This window comes from Protomyctophum bolini (assembly GCF_963924005.1).
Source record: "Protomyctophum bolini genome assembly, chromosome: 4".
Lineage (NCBI taxonomy): Eukaryota > Metazoa > Chordata > Actinopteri > Myctophiformes > Myctophidae > Protomyctophum > Protomyctophum bolini.
The window spans coordinates 20962177-20983503 of NC_137865.1; the positions used below are offsets into that span (position 1 = coordinate 20962177).

Sequence of the window (21327 nt, forward strand, 5' to 3'; positions counted from 1 at the left end):
GTTAGAAGCTGTTTTTCAACAACCAAAAGTGTCAAATAATGTTTTAAGAACTGTTTCTCAACAACCAAAATAATTTGCCTCCCAAAATAATTTGCCAAAATAATTTGCCTCCCAAAATAATTTGCCTCCCAAAATAATTTGCCAAAATAATTTGCCTCCCAAAATAATTTGCCTCCCAAAATAATTATCCTCCCAAAATAATTTGCCTCCCAAAATAATTTGCCTCCCAAAATAATTTGCCAAAATAATTTGCCTCCCAAAATAATTTGCCTGCCAAAATAATTTGCCTCCCAAAATAATTTGCCTCCCAAAATAATTTGCCAAAATAATTTGCCTCCCAAAATAATTTGCCTCTCAAAATAATTTGCCTCCCAAAATAATTTGCCTCCCAAAATAATTTGCCTCCCAAAATAATTTGCCAAAATAATTTGCCTCCCAAAATAATTTGCCAAAATAATTTGCCTCCCAAAATAATTTGCCAAAATAATTTGCCTCCCAAAATAATTTGCCTCTCAAAATAATTTGCCTCCCAAAATAATTTGCCTCCAAAAATAATTTGCCAAAATAATTTGCCTCCCAAAATAATTTGCCTCCCAAAATAATTTGCCAAAATAATTTGCCTCCCAAAATAATTTGCCAAAATAATTTGCCTCCCAAAATAATTTGCCTCTCAAAATAATTTGCCTCCCAAAATAATTTGCCTCCCAAAATAATTTGCCAAAATAATTTGCCTCCCAAAATAATTTGCCAAAATAATTTGCCTCCCAAAATAATTTGCCAAAATAATTTGCCTCCCAAAATAATTTGCCTCCCAAAATAATTTGCCCCCCAAAATAATTTGCCAAAATAATTTGCCTCCCAAAATAATTTGCCAAAATAATTATCCTCCCAAAATAATTTGCCAAAATAATTTGCCTCCCAAAATAATTTGCCTCCCAAAATAATTTGCCAAAATAATTTGCCTCCCAAAATAATTTGCCAAAATAATTTGCCTCCCAAAATAATTATCCTCCCAAAATAATTATCCTCCCAAAATAATTTGCCAAAATAATTTGCCTCCCAAAATAATTTGCCTCCCAAAATAATTTGCCTCCCAAAATAATTTGCCAAAATAATTTGCCTCCCAAAATAATTTGCCAAAATAATTTGCCTCCCAAAATAATTTGCCTCTCAAAATAATTTGCCTCCCAAAATAATTTGCCAAAATAATTTGCCTCCCAAAATAATTTGCCAAAATAATTTGCCTCCCAAAATAATTTGCCAAAATAATTTGCCTCCCAAAATAATTTGCCTCCCAAAATAATTTGCCTCCCAAAATAATTTGCCTCTCAAAATAATTTGCCTCCCAAAATAATTTGCCTCCCAAAATAATTTGCCTCCCAAAATAATTTGCCAAAATAATTTGCCTCCCAAAATAATTTGCCAAAATAATTTGCCTCCCAAAATAATTTGCCTCCCAAAATAATTTGCCTCCCAAAATAATTTGCCAAAATAATTTGCCTCCCAAAATAATTATCCTCCCAAAATAATTTGCCAAAATAATTTGCCTCCCAAAATAATTTGCCTCCCAAAATAATTTGCCAAAATAATTTGCCTCCCAAAATAATTTGCCAAAATAATTTGCCTCCCAAAATAATTATCCTCCCAAAATAATTTGCCAAAATAATTTGCCTCCCAAAATAATTTGCCAAAATAATTTGCCTCCCAAAATAATTTGCCTCCCAAAATAATTTGCCAAAATAATTTGCCAAAATAATTTGCCTCCCAAAATAATTTGCCAAAATAATTTGCCTCCCAAAATAATTTGCCAAAATAATTTGCCTCCCAAAATAATTTGCCAAAATAATTTGCCTCCCAAAATAATTTGCCTCCCAAAATAATTTGCCAAAATAATTTGCCTCCCAAAATAATTTGCCAAAATAATTTGCCTCCCAAAATAATTTGCCTCCCAAAATAATTTGCCTCCCAAAATAATTTGCCTGCCAAAATAATTTGCCTCCCAAAATAATAATAATCACCAATAATAATAACCAAAAGTGTAAAATAATGTTTTAGGAGCTGTTTCTCAACAACCAAAGTGTCAAATAATGGTTAGAAGCTGTTTTTCAACAACCGAAAGTGTCAAATAATGTTTTAGGAGCTGTTTCTCAACAACCAAAAGTGTAAAATAATGTTTTAGGAGCTGTTTCTCAACAACCAAAGTGTCAAATAATGGTTAGAAGCTGTTTTTCAACAACCAAAAGTGTCAAATAATGTTTTAGGAGCTGTTTCTCAATAACCAAAAGTGTAAAATAATGTTTTAGGAGCTGTTTCTCAACAACCAAAGTGTCAAATAATGGTTAGAAGCTGTTTTTCAACAACCAAAAGTGTCAAATAATGTTTTAGGAGCTGTTTCTCAACAACCAAAAGTGTAAAATAATGTTTTAGGAGCTGTTTCTCAACAACCAAAGTGTCAAATAATGGTTAGAAGCTGTTTTTCAACAACCAAAAATGTCAAATAATGTTTTAGGAGCTGTTTCTCAATAACCAAAAGTGTAAAATAATGTTTTAGGAGCTGTTTCTCAACAACCAAAGTGTCAAATAATGGTTAGAAGCTGTTTTTCAACAACCAAAAGTGTAAAATAATGTTTTAGGAGCTGTTTCTCAATAACCAAAAGTGTAAAATAATGTTTTAGGAGCTGTTTCTCAACAACCAAAGTGTCAAATAATGGTTAGAAGCTGTTTTTCAACAACCAAAAGTGTCAAATAATGTTTTAGGAGCTGTTTCTCAATAACCAAAAGTGTAAAATAATGTTTTAGGAGCTGTTTCTCAACAACCAAAGTGTCAAATAATGGTTAGAAGCTGTTTTTCAACAACCAAAAGTGTCAAATAATGTTTTAGGAGCTGTTTCTCAATAACCAAAAGTGTAAAATAATGTTTTAGGAGCTGTTTCTCAACAACCAAAGTGTCAAATAATGGTTAGAAGCTGTTTTTCAACAACCAAAAGTGTCAAATAATGTTTTAGGAGCTGTTTCTCAATAACCAAAAGTGTAAAATAATGTTTTAGGAGCTGTTTCTCAACAACCAAAGTGTCAAATAATGGTTAGAAGCTGTTTTTCAACAACCAAAAGTGTCAAATAATGTTTTAGGAGCTGTTTCTCAACAACCAAAGTGTCAAATAATGGTTAGAAGCTGTTTTTCAACAACCAAAAGTGTCAAATAATGTTTTAGGAGCTGTTTCTCAATAACCAAAAGTGTAAAATAATGTTTTAGGAGCTGTTTCTCAACAACCAAAGTGTCAAATAATGGTTAGAAGCTGTTTTTCAACAACCAAAAGTGTCAAATAATGTTTTAGGAGCTGTTTCTCAATAACCAAAAGTGTAAAATAATGTTTTAGGAGCTGTTTCTCAACAACCAAAGTGTCAAATAATGGTTAGAAAATGTTTTTCAACAACCAAAAGTGTCAAATAATGTTTTAGGAGCTGTTTCTCAATAACCAAAAGTGTAAAATAATGTTTTAGGAGCTGTTTCTCAACAACCAAAGTGTCAAATAATGGTTAGAAGCTGTTTTTCAACAACCAAAAGTGTCAAATAATGTTTTAGGAGCTGTTTCTCAATAACCAAAAGTGTAAAATAATGTTTTAGGAGCTGTTTCTCAACAACCAAAGTGTCAAATAATGGTTAGAAGCTGTTTTTCAACAACCAAAAGTGTCAAATAATGTTTTAGGAGCTGTTTCTCAATAACCAAAAGTGTAAAATAATGTTTTAGGAGCTGTTTCTCAACAACCAAAGTGTCAAATAATGGTTAGAAGCTGTTTTTCAACAACCAAAAGTGTCAAATAATGTTTTAGGAGCTGTTTCTCACTAACCAAAAGTGTAAAATAATGTTTTAGGAGCTGTTTCTCAACAACCAAAGTGTCAAATAATGGTTAGAAGCTGTTTTTCAACAACCAAAAGTGTCAAATAATGTTTTAAGAACTGTTTCTCAACAACCAAAATAATTTGCCTCCCAAAATAATTTGCCAAAATAATTTGCCTCCCAAAATAATTTGCCTCCCAAAATAATTTGCCAAAATAATTTGCCTCCCAAAATAATTTGCCTCCCAAAATAATTATCCTCCCAAAATAATTTGCCTCCCAAAATAATTTGCCTCCCAAAATAATTTGCCAAAATAATTTGCCTCCCAAAATAATTTGCCTGCCAAAATAATTTGCCTCCCAAAATAATTTGCCTCCCAAAATAATTTGCCAAAATAATTTGCCTCCCAAAATAATTTGCCTCTCAAAATAATTTGCCTCCCAAAATAATTTGCCTCCCAAAATAATTTGCCTCCCAAAATAATTTGCCAAAATAATTTGCCTCCCAAAATAATTTGCCAAAATAATTTGCCTCCCAAAATAATTTGCCAAAATAATTTGCCTCCCAAAATAATTTGCCTCTCAAAATAATTTGCCTCCCAAAATAATTTGCCTCCAAAAATAATTTGCCAAAATAATTTGCCTCCCAAAATAATTTGCCTCCCAAAATAATTTGCCAAAATAATTTGCCTCCCAAAATAATTTGCCAAAATAATTTGCCTCCCAAAATAATTTGCCTCTCAAAATAATTTGCCTCCCAAAATAATTTGCCTCCCAAAATAATTTGCCAAAATAATTTGCCTCCCAAAATAATTTGCCAAAATAATTTGCCTCCCAAAATAATTTGCCAAAATAATTTGCCTCCCAAAATAATTTGCCTCCCAAAATAATTTGCCCCCCAAAATAATTTGCCAAAATAATTTGCCTCCCAAAATAATTTGCCAAAATAATTATCCTCCCAAAATAATTTGCCAAAATAATTTGCCTCCCAAAATAATTTGCCTCCCAAAATAATTTGCCAAAATAATTTGCCTCCCAAAATAATTTGCCAAAATAATTTGCCTCCCAAAATAATTATCCTCCCAAAATAATTATCCTCCCAAAATAATTTGCCAAAATAATTTGCCTCCCAAAATAATTTGCCTCCCAAAATAATTTGCCTCCCAAAATAATTTGCCAAAATAATTTGCCTCCCAAAATAATTTGCCAAAATAATTTGCCTCCCAAAATAATTATCCTCCCAAAATAATTTGCCAAAATAATTTGCCTCCCAAAATAATTTGCCTCCCAAAATAATTTGCCTCCCAAAATAATTATCCTCCCAAAATAATTTGCCTCCCAAAATAATTTGCCAAAATAATTTGCCTCCCAAAATAATTTGCCAAAATAATTTGCCTCCCAAAATAATTTGCCAAAATAATTTGCCTCCCAAAATAATTTGCCTCCCAAAATAATTTGCCTCCCAAAATAATTTGCCAAAATAATTTGCCTCCCAAAATAATTTGCCAAAATAATTTGCCTCCCAAAATAATTTGCCAAAATAATTTGCCTCCCAAAATAATTTGCCAAAATAATTTGCCTCCCAAAATAATTTGCCTCCCAAAATAATTTGCCTCCCAAAATAATTTGCCTCCCAAAATAATTTGCCTCCCAAAATAATTTGCCTCCCAAAATAATTTGCCTCCCAAAATAATTATCCTCCCAAAATAATTTGCCTCCCAAAATAATTTGCCTCCCAAAATAATTTGCCAAAATAATTTGCCTCCCAAAATAATTTGCCAAAATAATTTGCCTCCCAAAATAATTATCCTCCCAAAATAATTTGCCAAAATAATTTGCCTCCCAAAATAATTTGCCTCCCAAAATAATTTGCCTCCCAAAATAATTTGCCAAAATAATTTGCCTCCCAAAATAATTTGCCTCCCAAAATAATTTGCCTCCCAAAATAATTTGCCAAAATAATTTGCCTCCCAAAATAATTTGCCAAAATAATTTGCCTCCCAAAATAATTTGCCTCCCAAAATAATTTGCCAAAATAATTTGCCTCCCAAAATAATTTGCCAAAATAATTTGCCTCCCAAAATAATTTGCCAAAATAATTTGCCTCCCAAAATAATTTGCCTCCCAAAATAATTTGCCTCCCAAAATAATTTGCCTCCCAAAATAATTTGCCAAAATAATTTGCCTCCCAAAATAATTTGCCTCCCAAAATAATTTGCCTCCCAAAATAATTTGCCTCCCAAAATAATTTGCCTCCCAAAATAATTTGCCTCCCAAAATAATTTGCCTCCCAAAATAATAATAATCACCAATAATAATAACCAAAAGTGTAAAATAATGTTTTAGGAGCTGTTTCTCAACAACCAAAGTGTCAAATAATGGTTAGAAGCTGTTTTTCAACAACCAAAAGTGTCAAATAATGTTTTAGGAGCTGTTTCTCAATAACCAAAAGTGTAAAATAATGTTTTAGGAGCTGTTTCTCAACAACCAAAGTGTCAAATAATGGTTAGAAGCTGTTTTTCAACAACCAAAAGTGTCAAATAATGTTTTAGGAGCTGTTTCTCAACAACCAAAAGTGTAAAATAATGTTTTAGGAGCTGTTTCTCAACAACCAAAGTGTCAAATAATGGTTAGAAGCTGTTTTTCAACAACCAAAAATGTCAAATAATGTTTTAGGAGCTGTTTCTCAATAACCAAAAGTGTAAAATAATGTTTTAGGAGCTGTTTCTCAACAACCAAAGTGTCAAATAATGGTTAGAAGCTGTTTTTCAACAACCAAAAGTGTCAAATAATGTTTTAGGAGCTGTTTCTCAATAACCAAAAGTGTAAAATAATATTTTAGGAGCTGTTTCTCAACAACCAAAGTGTCAAATAATGGTTAGAAGCTGTTTTTCAACAACCAAAAGTGTCAAATAATGTTTTAGGAGCTGTTTCTCAATAACCAAAAGTGTAAAATATTGTTTTAGGAGCTGTTTCTCAACAACCAAAGTGTCAAATAATGGTTAGAAGCTGTTTTTCAACAACCAAAAGTGTCAAATAATGTTTTAGGAGCTGTTTCTCAATAACCAAAAGTGTAAAATAATGTTTTAGGAGCTGTTTCTCAACAACCAAAGTGTCAAATAATGGTTAGAAAATGTTTTTCAACAACCAAAAGTGTCAAATAATGTTTTAGGAGCTGTTTCTCAATAACCAAAAGTGTAAAATAATGTTTTAGGAGCTGTTTCTCAACAACCAAAGTGTCAAATAATGGTTAGAAGCTGTTTTTCAACAACCAAAAGTGTCAAATAATGTTTTAGGAGCTGTTTCTCAATAACCAAAAGTGTAAAATAATGTTTTAGGAGCTGTTTCTCAACAACCAAAGTGTCAAATAATGGTTAGAAGCTGTTTTTCAACAACCAAAAGTGTCAAATAATGTTTTAGGAACTGTTTCTCAACAACCAAAAGTGTAAAATAATGTTTTAGGAGCTGTTTCTCAACAATCAAAGTGTCAAATAATGGTTAGAAGCTGTTTTTCAACAACCAAAAGTGTCAAATAATGTTTTAGGAGCTGTTTCTCAACAACCAAAGTGTCAAATAATGGTTAGAAGCTGTTTTTCAACAACCAAAAGTGTCAAATAATGTTTTAGGAGCTGTTTCTCAATAACCAAAAGTGTAAAATAATGTTTTAGGAGCTGTTTCTCAACAACCAAAGTGTCAAATAATGGTTAGAAGCTGTTTTTCAACAACCAAAAGTGTCAAATAATGTTTTAGGAACTGTTTCTCAACAACCAAAAGTGTAAAATAATGTTTTAGGAGCTGTTTCTCAACAACCAAAGTGTCAAATAATGGTTAGAAGCTGTTTTTCAACAACCAAAAGTGTCAAATAATGTTTTAGGAGCTGTTTCTCACTAACCAAAAGTGTAAAATAATGTTTTAGGAGCTGTTTCTCAACAACCAAAGTGTCAAATAATGGTTAGAAGCTGTTTTTCAACAACCAAAAGTGTCAAATAATGTTTTAGGAGCTGTTTCTCAATAACCAAAAGTGTAAAATAATGTTTTAGGAGCTGTTTCTCAACAACCAAAGTGTCAAATAATGGTTAGAAGCTGTTTTTCAACAACCAAAAGTGTCAAATAATGTTTTAGGAGCTGTTTCTCAATAACCAAAAGTGTAAAATAATGTTTTAGGAGCTGTTTCTCAACAACCAAAGTGTCAAATAATGGTTAGAAGCTGTTTTTCAACAACCAAAAGTGTCAAATAATGTTTTAGGAGCTGTTTCTCACTAACCAAAAGTGTAAAATAATGTTTTAGGAGCTGTTTCTCAACAACCAAAGTGTCAAATAATGGTTAGAAGCTGTTTTTCAACAACCAAAAGTGTCAAATAATGTTTTAGGAACTGTTTCTCAACAACCAAAATAATTTGCCTCCCAAAATAATTTGCCAAAATAATTTGCCTCCCAAAATAATTTGCCAAAATAATTTGCCTCCCAAAATAATTATCCTCCCAAAATAATTTGCCAAAATAATTTGCCTCCCAAAATAATTTGCCTCCCAAAATAATTTGCCAAAATAATTTGCCTCCCAAAATAATTTGCCAAAATAATTTGCCTCCCAAAATAATTTGCCAAAATAATTTGCCTCCCAAAATAATTTGCCTCCCAAAATAATTTGCCTCTCAAAATAATTTGCCTCCCAAAATAATTTGCCTCCCAAAATAATTTGCCAAAATAATTTGCCTCCCAAAATAATTTGCCTCCCAAAATAATTTGCCTCCCAAAATAATTTGCCAAAATAATTTGCCTCCCAAAATAATTTGCCAAAATAATTTGCCTCCCAAAATAATTTGCCTCCCAAAATAATTTGCCTCCCAAAATAATTTGCCTCCCAAAATAATTTGCCAAAATAATTTGCCTCCCAAAATAATAATAATCACCAATAATAATAACCATAATTAACCAGATGTATGTTGATCTGACCTCATCAAACCCTGTACACTCAAGACACACTCCATATATGGCCAGTACATAATTCATTCCATATGTTGATCTGACCCCCCATGCATGCCAAAGCGCCAGCGCTCGCCCAGCAGTCTGCTGTCACCCAAAGCTTTTTCCATGACCTCTATAGTGCGCATAAAAGGTTTTACACAGTGCAGTTATAGGTAAAAACATGAATCGGCCGGTTATAGTGCCAATTTCAGGTGGCATTTCTTCCTCTGCCTAGTGGGAATGTGCGTGCAAAACATGTAAATATTTCCACCATAATTTGTCAATCCCAGGACTGATTCCATTTCAATTTCTAGGTTTTAATGTTCACTCTGCTTTTCCACCTCTCTAGGTGTCATCATGGTCGGGGTGATCATTGGTACCAAGAGGATAGGGATGAACCCTGACAACGTTGCCACACCCATGGCTGCCAGCTTCGGAGACCTCATCACACTGGCCTTCCTGGCCTGCCTAAGCCAATGGTTCTATGAATGCCTAGGTAAAGATAGATCATTTATGTCCAATTGATATAGAGCTGAGAGACCCATTTTGTTGGTTTGTTGACCCGTTTTCATGGTCTCATGACTCATGTTCTTTCCTTCAAAACACAAAAATATATTATATATCTGTGTTTTATATATTATTATTATTATTACAAACTCACAGTGCAAGATCAGCTATATTTATTTTTAAATAGGGCTTAACCAGTTTATTCATAATGTATTTTTATGAGTTTGGGTCTCAAGCTGGACCAGTTTGGGAACCACTGGAATAGACCAAAGCCACCTGTTTCATCATGTTCCTAGAGTGACTTGGTCACACGCTTCCCCGTTTTCCCTACCCAGTTTCGCACCAGTGAGGGGTGGAATGGGTGGGGGGGCAAGGTGACGGCCCTAGTTACATTTAGAAGAGTCGTGAAAACTGCATTTGATCATCCATTTATTCCGTTACATTAGACCATAGACCATTTTTATGATGACCATTTTCTGTTATAATGATTTAGTTATTTCAAATATGCTACTGGCTGTATTCTTCTTTTCTAATTTAGTATAGCCTATGTAAGGTTTAACCTCGTCAGATAATCCCTACAAATTTACGAGCCTATACGAGAAATTCAAAGTTTCAACACCAAAGTGGTCACACAACAAAGCAAGAATTAGTTACTGTAGCCTTACGATGTAGAAAAGGGAGCTGTCCTCAGGTCTGCACCAGACACACAGAGAGATTTGCATGTGCTTCATAGGTCGGTCTGTCTGTCTGTCTGTCTGTCTGTCTGTCTGTCTGTCTGTCTGTCTGTCTGTCTGTCTGTCCGTCCGTCCGTCTGTCTGTCTGTCTGTCTGTCTGTCTGTGTGTCTGTGTGTGTGTGTGTGTGTGTGTGTGTGTGCATCATAGGTGTGCTGCGCTGTCTGGAAGGGACACATTATAAAGTTGACCACTGGGACCAGCACCACTTCACTGGTGTAGAGATATATTACATTAACTATGAGGCAATAGTTCGGCTGAAGGAAGGAATTGGCATAGCTTGCACCCTTTTGGCTAGTCCCATTCTACACTGTCGCAGACACATATCCCATAGACTGGAGGGACGGTGGGACTGAGGTTATTAATTCACAATAACATAGTTATAGTGATTAATTTGAAACAATATTCATGAATTCCTTGGCAGTTCCTTGGCCTACTGGCAGGATGCACATGACATTTTATCAGTCTGGTAGTTTGCGAGATTAGCCGCAGACACTCCCAGTCAAAAACACAGAAAACACACTCCGGGACCAGACTTAGGCCAGGCGGAGTCACCGGTAATCAGTAAGAGAGAAGAGGTGGGAAGTATTTTGGAGTTTTCAAGAGTGATTCTCACTCTTGAAATGTAATTCTCCTTTTTGACCAACAGATGACACCCATGTGCAGTGCAATTGTCCTACAGTGCAACAGCGCCTTACTATATAGGCCTATATATCTTTTTTGCAACTGAATGGCTGGAAAATAAAAATGAGAGTTTTCAAAGTAGAGTTTACAAAGTACATGCATAACGCGATACATGGCCAAAGCATTTCCGGGGGTCCCCAGCCAAAAACGTTGAGAATCCCTGCCTCATGAAGTCCTAATCTTCATTGAACTCATGTATTTTTTTCACTGTTATTTCCTACACAGAACAATATTCCAGTGTTTTATACCTGGTGAGTGCGTTCCTATTGTGCCTGACCCCTCTATGGGTCGCCATCTCCTTCAGACACCCAGCTAGTCGGATTCTACTGTACACAGGCTGGGAACCAATCATTACAGCAATGGTCATCAGCAGGTAGGCCTATGCCAGACGACTTCACATATCACTGTTTTTGTAGTGTAGGCCTATACCATTATGTCATGTTCACACATAAACATTCATCTGCTTCTTGGTCCAGTATTGGTTGGTAAATCATCAGATTTGTATTACTTTCAACACAAAGTAACTAACACTTTTATAAATTGGGAAATATTATTATAGTTACAAATTTGTAATTACATTCAGAAAATGTGTTATGTATATCTCTTTGATGAATTCAACATTCATTATTTATATTTTTCAAGATATATACCTGCAACATGCTAAATATATCATGGCATATATCTAATGCTCCTCCATTTAATAGTATATGCGTAGTCCTCTTCAACATCACGTGAAAGTGTTTTGTGAAAGTACTGCAAAAGCAATACCTTTGAGTAGGGGCGCTCTGCAGAACACACATCTCCTCTTGGCTGGGTTGCCTAGTAGTGTGGTGGAGTCATTATAGTTGAAGGAATTAAATCTTTTCCATTGAAGAGTAAAAACCCAGAGACAAGAAGAACAATATTGTAGAGTATGGAACCCAATTATAGAAGTTGTTTCACTCAAAGTCAAAAAGTTGTTTCACAAAAAGAATAAGACTCAGACAGCGTGGTTCAATAATTATAATGATTTATTCAATTAGGATAATAGAAATGATACAAGGTTACAACTGACAAGACTTGCCGAGCCATGAGGCCCATAGGACAGGAGCCTATCTCCTGTTTCCATATTTTTGTGGCATAGGAGGAGAACGCATTTAACCCCTTGTTTGAGCCAAATCTGGGTTGAACGTGATCAGTGGATTAGTAAGTAAGTAAGTAACACACATCTCCTCTTGACTGGGTTGCCAGTGGATTAGTAAGTAAGTAAGTAAATTGTATTTATAGAGCACATTTCATTTCACAGACATCATAGTCACAAAGTGCTTCACAACAATAAAAGCAAAACATGTCAATAGTGGTCAAGGTCGGGATGGTGTCATCTCGGACGGGCCATATCTTTTATCAGTGCGTCTGATTGACTAGTGGGTCTCATTGACCAGTGAAAAGAGTTGTTCAGATGTCTGGCTTCAGCTTGTTGTTTAGAGAGGCGCCTGTAAGTTCAAAACATGATTCTGGCCCAACACCGTCCGCTATCTTTCTGTGTCAAAGTTTGCATAATGACATCTCTTCAATATCTTGAGGATACGGTGATTAGTTTGTTACATTCTTACTAAAATTCCCTTCAACAGAGATATACCTTCTGTGCCAAACTGACATATTTAGTTACACACTGCCTCAAAATAAGAAAAGTGATAAGATTTGGGTTTATTGAAAATGTTACACAATAAGCCAATGTAGTGGCAGAAATTCTGAATATAACCTAGGCCCACATTACCTCACCTTGTTCCCCTGCACCAGTCATGGACTGTCACTCCAACCCCTGCTACGTTCCCCCTCCCTACACACACTCACTCTATCCCTCCAGACAAGGCAGCCCCTCCCATCTGAAATGCCCTCTCCATATCCACACTCCCTCCCCTCATGTGTTACGGCCTGTTGTCCCCGTGTTCTCCCCATTCGCCTCCTTCTCTCCTTCCGTACCCAGTCCCCCACCTTGACCCCTTATCGAAAAACATCAGGCTACCAAGCTAGTTAGTTAGTTAGTATACATCTCTGTACCTCTCCAAGTTGATAATTATTATTGATTGAAGAAATTAAATCACGTGATTTTCATGCTTTGTATTTTCTTCCCCTCTCTAATCATGTCTTTGATTATCAATTAAGACAGACCTATCAATAGTTTAGAGTTTAGACTATATTTACTATACCGTGACAGTGTGACGTCATCACCTGTCTTTCCCTGACAAACTCTTTAGAGCAGCTGATTCATATGAACTTATTGACTGTGTGTGAGTCAGCTCTAGTAGAATGGGCCCACAGGACTACCTGGCATTAGTGGTGCCCCCACGGGCAGAAGTTAAAGTACTCAGTGCTCTCTATAGCATTAGTTCCCAACCTTTTTATACTGAAGTACCACCGTAATTGATGTAAAAATACAGGAGCGTATACCTACTCTTTTTGTTCCATTCCTAAGCCAATAATGCTGCTGCTCTGACAAAACTCTGTCTCACTAATCACCACAACTGATGATATTTCTAATGATGATTAATCCGTTCTCAAATCTTCTATTAACGACTAGGTGTGCTGTCATGCTCATTTCATAGCCTATTTCAACCAATTGCTTGGTCAGAAGACCAAGCAATGTAGTAATATAAATATTTAATTCCACTTTTTTGGGCGAGTCCTCTGTTTACCACCAGAGGGGTGCTCAAGTACCACCAATCGTACTAGTACCAGTGGTTGGGAACCTCTGCTCTATAGCTAACATACTGTATGGTACACAAGGGGTGAGTGGGTGTTTGACAGCCAAGTCAAGAGTGCTATATAAGGGTGACATATCTTTCTTACTGTATTTTCTCTCTTCTTTTTTTTTTTTTTAACTTTTTTTTGCTACAATAATGGGAACCCATCTGCAAAAGAAAAACAAAGGAAAAAGCAGCACTCTCTGCTGTTTGTTTCCTTGCCTCCTGGGGCACCGGCCAATAGAATGTGCATAACAGGGTGTTGGTCCGCCCTCAGCTCTCCTCTTCCAGTGGGGCGTTTATGTTTTCATTCCACTAATCCCCAATGTACACACGAGGCGCCCGAGAGGTTTCCTAACCAGATGCCCGAACCACCTCAGCTGGCTCCTTTCCAGGCGAAGGAGCAGCGGTTCTACTCCGAGTCTTTCTCGTGTGACTGAACTTCTCACCATATCTCTAAGGGAGATGCCAGCCACCCATCGAAGAAAAAATATGACCCACATTTCATGACCATAGGTGAGAGTAGGAATGAAGATTGCTCGGTAGACAGAGAGCTTTGACTTCTGGCTCAACTCTCTTTTCGTCACAACAGTGCGGTACAGCGACTGCAATACCGCCCCTAGTGCTCCGATCTCCTTAAGTAAGCAGTTGTTGAAATGTCCATTCATCAGTGCCGTTTTTGACAGTGCAGTAAGAAATCTTATCTCATTGCTAACAGTGCAGATTCACAGCGTGCCACAGCTCACTAAGGTCAGGTGGTTACGTTACCACATGAACCCATGCATCCCATATTCTGGGGGGGAAATGAGCCAAAAATAGCTGAAATATAAGCTCAAAACACAACATGTTGTGATCTTGTGAACTTGAGATTTGGTGATTGTTGAGACAGAGTGTTATCAAGAAACAAGACAGAGATCAGAATCCTCACCGAAGCGCTGATTTATTTAAAAAGCTGCAGCGTGTTGATACAAGGCATATGAGTCGCTGCATCAAGCGTTTTAATTAACAGTGCTGAGTATAGGCATATAGGCCTTCGGTTAGTCCCTTTCCCTTTGAACATTCTTATAATCTCGCAAAACAGAAGTTCGATAGATTTTTTTAAACTTTTTTGGTCGATGGGTAATATAATGAAATTATATTGTTCATGTCACTGTAACGTAACGTGAGTTTTGAACAGACTACATTAAATATTCCAATACTGTATTGACCATAAACGTAGGATAGATAAGACACAACCACTTCTTAATTAAAATCATCAATTTATAAAAAATAAATAAATGTAAAACATGGCTAGAATGAACCAGGTTTAAGTGGTACTTTTGGTCATAGTAAGTGTCAATTAATGCGTTTACGGACCTGTCATCAAAGGCATGATCACATCTCTGATGATCTCATCGAAATCCTCTTTTGAGTTAGAATTAAGTGAGAAACATAAGTTTTGAAATAAAAATAAAATTAAATAAAAAGATTTTCCGCCCACCGGAAATAGGCTACAATGTTAGTAAAAAAGATAAACTTTAGGATATCGTGTGGAGAAAGAAAATGAACAGATCTTGGCCGGGCAGGCTAACAGTGGCTTATGAATAAGCTGTAGTGATGAACTGAGAACCAACACATTCATATTCCCATTCGTTGTGTGCCATAACTTCATGGTCAGTTTCATACAACCTTTTCGCCGGGTATCAGAGTCTGTCGGCATGTGGCGTCGGTTTTGCTCATGGGTTGAGCAGTGTCCCCTGACTCCAAACTGTAGTGTACCCCCAGGGGTACCAGTGTTTTGAAGGCAGTGGCCTGTTGTAGCCATAGGGGAGAACCTCCTCTTCCCCCCCCGCCTTCCATCTTCCACAGCCAGGTTGCCACTGTGGACCGGGGTGCGTCGAGAGCGTGCACAGGAGAGACGGCAGGAGAGCCGGAGTAGGTCGTTTGTTACCAAACATGACAGGTTGGGGTCAAATACAAAGTCAGAAATCAAGAAATGTACTTTACAGGAGAACCATCACCTTTAGAAGCGTCACAGTTAAAATATTGTTTGTAGTACAGTATACACCATAACAATGACAATATTCTCAGGTCACAGAATAGCATACACAGTTTTAATCCACATTTGTTGTTATTCAATTGTACTCTTGGTCAGAGCTAATTATGTGACGCGATGCGCATTCCACACAAAGAGAGGGGAACATCCATGTTTCCAGTGACGGTGCTTTATCAAGACTTCTGTTTATTTTACGCTGATGGATGCTTTGCTTGGGCAAAGAGGGTCAGCCCTAGGTCAGCTAGGGCGCAGGAAGGAACTTGGTTAGCTATTTACGACCCCCCCCCCCCCCCCCCCCTCCCTGTGCTTCCTTGTGTCACGGTAGCTACCGTGACACCTTGTAAATTGTAACCACCACAATTCTACTCAAACAATGCAGCCACTGACATGACAATTTCCCCCAGAATGCCATCCTAATCTCCACCCAACACACAAATAGTACAAACCGGGGGTGGGGGATTTACAAAAAATCCTTTGTTTATGCAATTCGCAGAATGCCATTTTATTGCTGCTTTTTCCAACTAAGTCATTAGGCACACACAAGTGTTATATGAATGTCGCTGTACAGATTCCATTAACTAATTCTGGGTGAATTGTAATTGCAGAGTCTGATCCGTCTCTGTGCCTGGTGCCTTATTAAGACTGCCTGTGGAGGCTGAAGAATGTAATATTGACGTCCGAGGCAGACACAATCTCAGGCCCACGGGCGAAAGTGCTTTGGCATGGGGGGTCAGATCAACATATGGAATGAATTCTGTACTGGCCATATATGGAGTGTCTTGCGTGTACAGGGTTTGATGAGGTCAGATCGACATATGGAATGTCAGAACAGGTCAGCGCCATATATGGAGATCTAAGGGTGGCAGCGGGGGCAGTGTCTTGAGTGTACAGGGTTTGATGTGGTCTGGCCATATATGGAGCGTGTCTTGAGTGTACAGTGTTTGATGAGGTCAGATCAACATAAGGAATTTCGATGAGGGCCCAGGTAGCGCCGGGCCTTAATTTTCGGGTCTGTTGAGAACTCTAGTTTTCACCGGCTGCTGGGCACGGTCGACAGGTCACCTGTCAGATCAAGGGGCAGGGGTGGTTGCCCACCCCTGCTGTAGGAGGTGCTATTGTAGCAGAGAAGACTTCCCCGCCAGCTTCCCAAACTGAGGCCTCTTTTAGACGGCGACCATCTCCATATAACACGTCAAAGTCCCGTTGCGTTCTCATTTTTTTGGACCATTTACACGAGAACGCACACTTGAATGAACACGCTACAAAGTGCATGCATATATATGCCAGGTCGATAAGTGGCGATAACGGGCTGCCAAATAGACCAGTCACCCACGTACAAGAAGAAGAACCCCTTCACACAAGCCTGCGCAACACGGCTCCGTCTTTTTGGCAAATCTAGAACTTCCTGTTTGAGAGCTAGCAAATTTAAGACATTCGGTTGCTTTCAAAATAAAATTGTTGTTAATTAAATAATTATTACATTACATTATTAGTATTAGTATTATTACATTACAGTTATTGTAAAGACACTGTGTAAAAATAAGTAATTAAATAACACAGAAACATAATGTGTGTATTATAGCATCATTTAAATGCTTAATTTCTAGTTTTAATGTGCAAATAATTTATTTTAAATACTTTAGAGGGTACTCTTATTTTGAAGAGATCGTCTTAAATTTGCTTAGATTTGCCAAAAAAAAACAGTGCCGCGCAACACTGCTCCTGTCAGAGCATGCAGGCAAAGCGCACCACGGGATGGTTATATATTTTATAATACATTAGGCTACATAAACGCTGCTGCCGCGGCTGCCGCCTATCACAAGGATAAGGATTTGTATTTACATCATGGTTTTACATTCACCATCATGCATGTAATAAACATATGCGCTGCGGCTGTGAGCCAACGTGAGCCATGGTGTCATAAGTTTTGCGGATTCACCGTTTTGCCTGTTTACACGGAGAAGGGATAAAACGGCGTTCTCAAAGATTTCCACTCTGGGAGGTGGTTTCACTTTGTTGCGTTTTCACCTCCTGAGAACACGTCTAAATGACAGCAGCAAACGATACTTTATTTTGACGTTTTCTATGAACACCATCCTCGTGTAAATAGCACCTGAGACACAGCCAATGGTGTTTCCTGATGTAATGGATAGACGTTCTCTGAAGGGGAAAAGCTCACATGGTCTTAATTCCTAGAGAGACAGCCTGACGCCCTTGAGGGCAAAAGACTAATGGGCAGTGGAGTTCAGTCAGTCAGTGAGTCAGTGAGTCCTGTAGAGGTTGGAATGTTATCTTAAAATAATCTCAGGTTTATTGCCTGCTGTGCAATGTGCATATAGAAGCCTTTCAGTAGTACATTTGCATTGAATTGAGTTGACAAAGAGAGGACACATACAGTGGAGTGAGCAAAAGAGAGAACTCATTAAATAGTGAGAAGAACAGAGGACACATGTGAGGGTCTGTACTGTGATAGATTGAAATAGATAAATATTGTTTTGGTGTATGCATGGTGAAAGAGTGTGCTTGAAAGCTTGTATACTTCACAGGCAAAAATAAATATAAAATAATGAATTACCTGAATGTAGCGAAAATTCAATTGTCAATGATCTCTCTGGTCAGCTGTCGCCATCCGGCTGTGGTGTGAGTGAAGCCCCCAAATGTGGAACAGAAATTGGATAACTTTATCCCTGCAGCCGTAACCCAGACATAGAGAAAAGAGGCGCCGTGAGAATGCCTTTTGAATGATTCACAAAGTCAGAGTGATTCAAATGACAGAACTGACGTTTATTGTATGTACTACAGTATATAAAGACAACATTTGGTATCCGCCCAGTGGTCATAAGTCACGTGAGCTATTTCTGAGAAACACATTGATTGACACATGAACAGGTTTCAGGTGGTGCATAGAGTTCGTTATGGTGCTTGCTTCCGAGAGGTAAACAGAAGGTCGCCATGCGGTTTGCTGTGTACTGGTTTCCTGTCTCCTTCAGCAGCGACAGATGTGCCTCTCAGAGGCCCTCGAGCGATGCGAGAGCAGCGATGCGAGATGCGAGAGCAGCGACACCTGAGAAGGAACTTTCTCATCTCTGCGAGGAGAAACTCGCCTTTGTACCTAACACCTCTGCTGTTACAGGCCAAAGGTGCGAGACGAACCGTACACAACTACATGGAAAGTACTTCTACACAGGAAGGAACGGAAGTATGTGTTCTTAAGATCGAGACCTTTTGCCCTCGGGCCTTCTACAGAAATATGCAACATGCACTTAGAGCACTATTCATCATTATTCCATTACATGCTGTTTTGCAAGCTGTCTGGTCTAATGGCCAAGGAGGATAGTTTAGCCAACACTGGAAATCTATACATGGTTATGTGAATTCATAACACTGAATAAAAGTATTGGCATCAAAATATAGTAACAGTACCAGAGTGAAAGTGCTATAACCTCACTTTTTTGAAAATATGAGATCTACAAGCTCACAGCTAATTGTATTGTGAGATTCGCGGCACATCGGGAGTTTGTAGATCATCTAAATCTGCAGAGTAACTAGTAACTTTTGAAATAATTAGGGCTAGAGAACTGCACACTGCAGTGCACAGTAGTGCGAAGCACTATTGAAATCGCAATGATTATTATAATTTTATCCTCAATGAATCGCATTTTTGAGGCACTGTAAAAGTTGCAAAACTTTGTACACACATCACAAGTTGTGTATTTTAATTGTCGCAAAAAGGGGCATGGCCTAATGGCTCAATAGCGCCCCCTACAAAGGTTTGTGCTTGAAGCCCCACAATACTGTTTCACCGTCCTACATATTATGCAAATTGGTACACAACTGACTAACAAAAATGTCTCTTCATGGCGCCATGACCGGAAGTCTGCCATTTTGAATTTATTGTGGAATTTTTGCACAATTTATGCCATTTTCATGGGTCACACTTTAACAAACTCCTCCTAGCAGGATGGTCAGCTACAAATCAAACTTGCTCAGCATACACAAAAGTTTTCATAAAATGGTGTGACCGTGGAAATGCGTCAAACTTCAATGCCAAATGCACAGTGAAAATACCAGATCTACAATGTTTACACTTAAAAAAAAATATATATAAGTATTGAACTGATTGTCGTACAGACTTGTGGGTGGTGTCATTGTGTGATTCTATTCTACGTCCCAGCATAGACATGGTAATGCCCCGCCTGCGTCCGATTGGCCTACAGACACTGCCGGCCTTTACCAGACTTTCCTCCGAGGTGGATAGCTATGGTGGATAGTCTGATGCGAGGTTACTCTGTGCCTCTTCTATTTTTGTAGAAGAGGCAAACTAATACTGTTTATGCCGTTTGCTTTGATGGAATAATTGGTTGAACACATACGCCATAATATGATTTAATTTGGGTGTGTTCTAAATAAAGTGTTGATTATTGTGTAATGCATTTGTATGTGTAAACTAGAAACATTATTATACTGTAAAAAGGTCTCTTTTCCCTTGATATTTATATTTTTTAGTATAATAGTATTAGTTTTCTATAATTAGATTAATACACTATAATCAACACTAACACTTTATTTAGAACACACCCAAATCAAATCAAATACATCATATACATACATAGTACAATCAATTATTCTATCAAAGCAAAAGCATAAACAACATTACACTAGTTTGCCTCATCTACAAAAAACAAAGTACCGTAGTTACAATTTAAGGCTGAATTCTGCTGTCAATCTCTTTTATTATACCTTACTTATATTTTTTCCCTCCACGCCAGGAACCTCGCGTCTCGGAGGACAGTCTGGTTAGACCATGGGGGCAAGACGGGCAGTGTCGGTAGTCCAATCAGAGGCAGGCGCGGTGTTACCATGACTATGCTCGGACGTAGAATAGAATCAGATTGGATTTGGTTCAGAGTCCTTGTTCTTCATTGGTGAAACTTAGCAACGCCTCTCTTCTGATTAGTCAATATTGATGGTTCCTATTTTTTGCAATACTGTTCAACGGTTTGTCATACAGACTTATGGGTGGTGTCATTGGACTTTTTGTGAGTCGCGTCACTTGATTCGGTAGAAATTCCTTGTCCATGATTGGAGTCAATTAGCACCGTCCCCTCTTCTGATTGTTCAATATGTCATAGTGTCTATAACTTGCCAGAACACTTGAACAGTTTGTCGTAGCCAAGTCCTTTATTGGAGTTACATAGCCATGCCCCCTATTCTGATTGGTCAATTTTTCCACAGTTTATATATTTTCGCCATAACTTTTGAACAGTTTGTTTGTACAGAGTCATGAGTCATCTCACTGGACTCTTGCCCTTGTCCTTCATTATCTCTGCTCCCAATTCTGATTGGTCGATATTTCTCCCTGGCTTGCTTATTGGAGCAAGATAAGCAGTGATGGAGTCAGTTAATGCCTAGCCTCGATACCCAGGCTTTCATTTCGTCTGCGCAAAAGATAATGCCTAACTATGGTTAATGCACAGATTTGAAGGTGAAGCACAATATTTACAATGCAGTCAATTATTTGATGATATCCGTATTTATTATGGTTTTAGCCACTTTGACCCACTTTGACCCTTTGACCCATTTTCTCCCTCACCCCATCCCTTCCCCCGAGATGATGACCTTTTGAACTTTCTGAAATGGAACTTATCTCCCTTTTGGCTTTGAGCTCACATTCCCTTATCTGTTAGGTCCCATAAAGGTTCAGTTTTATGGAGGATCATTCTACTCTACTGACTCTACTCTACTGACCGCCCACGCCCACACATCAACCACACACACACACACACACACACACACACACACACACACACACACACACACACACACGTCACACACACACACAC

General features: G+C 37.5%; 1 protein-coding gene across 1 annotated transcript in view; it reads left to right on the top strand.

Moving 5' to 3' along the window:
* The window catches only part of slc41a2a (solute carrier family 41 member 2a), a gene marked incomplete at both ends in the record, with an annotated part of 193962 nt that overhangs the window by 159612 nt on the left and 13023 nt on the right, over positions 1-21327 (top strand). Inside the window, 2 exons of the mRNA XM_080762124.1 lie at positions 9153-9299; positions 10952-11099. Coding sequence (XP_080618250.1) covers positions 9153-9299; positions 10952-11099 — 295 coding nt within the window. The remainder of the gene's footprint in view (positions 1-9152; positions 9300-10951; positions 11100-21327) is intronic.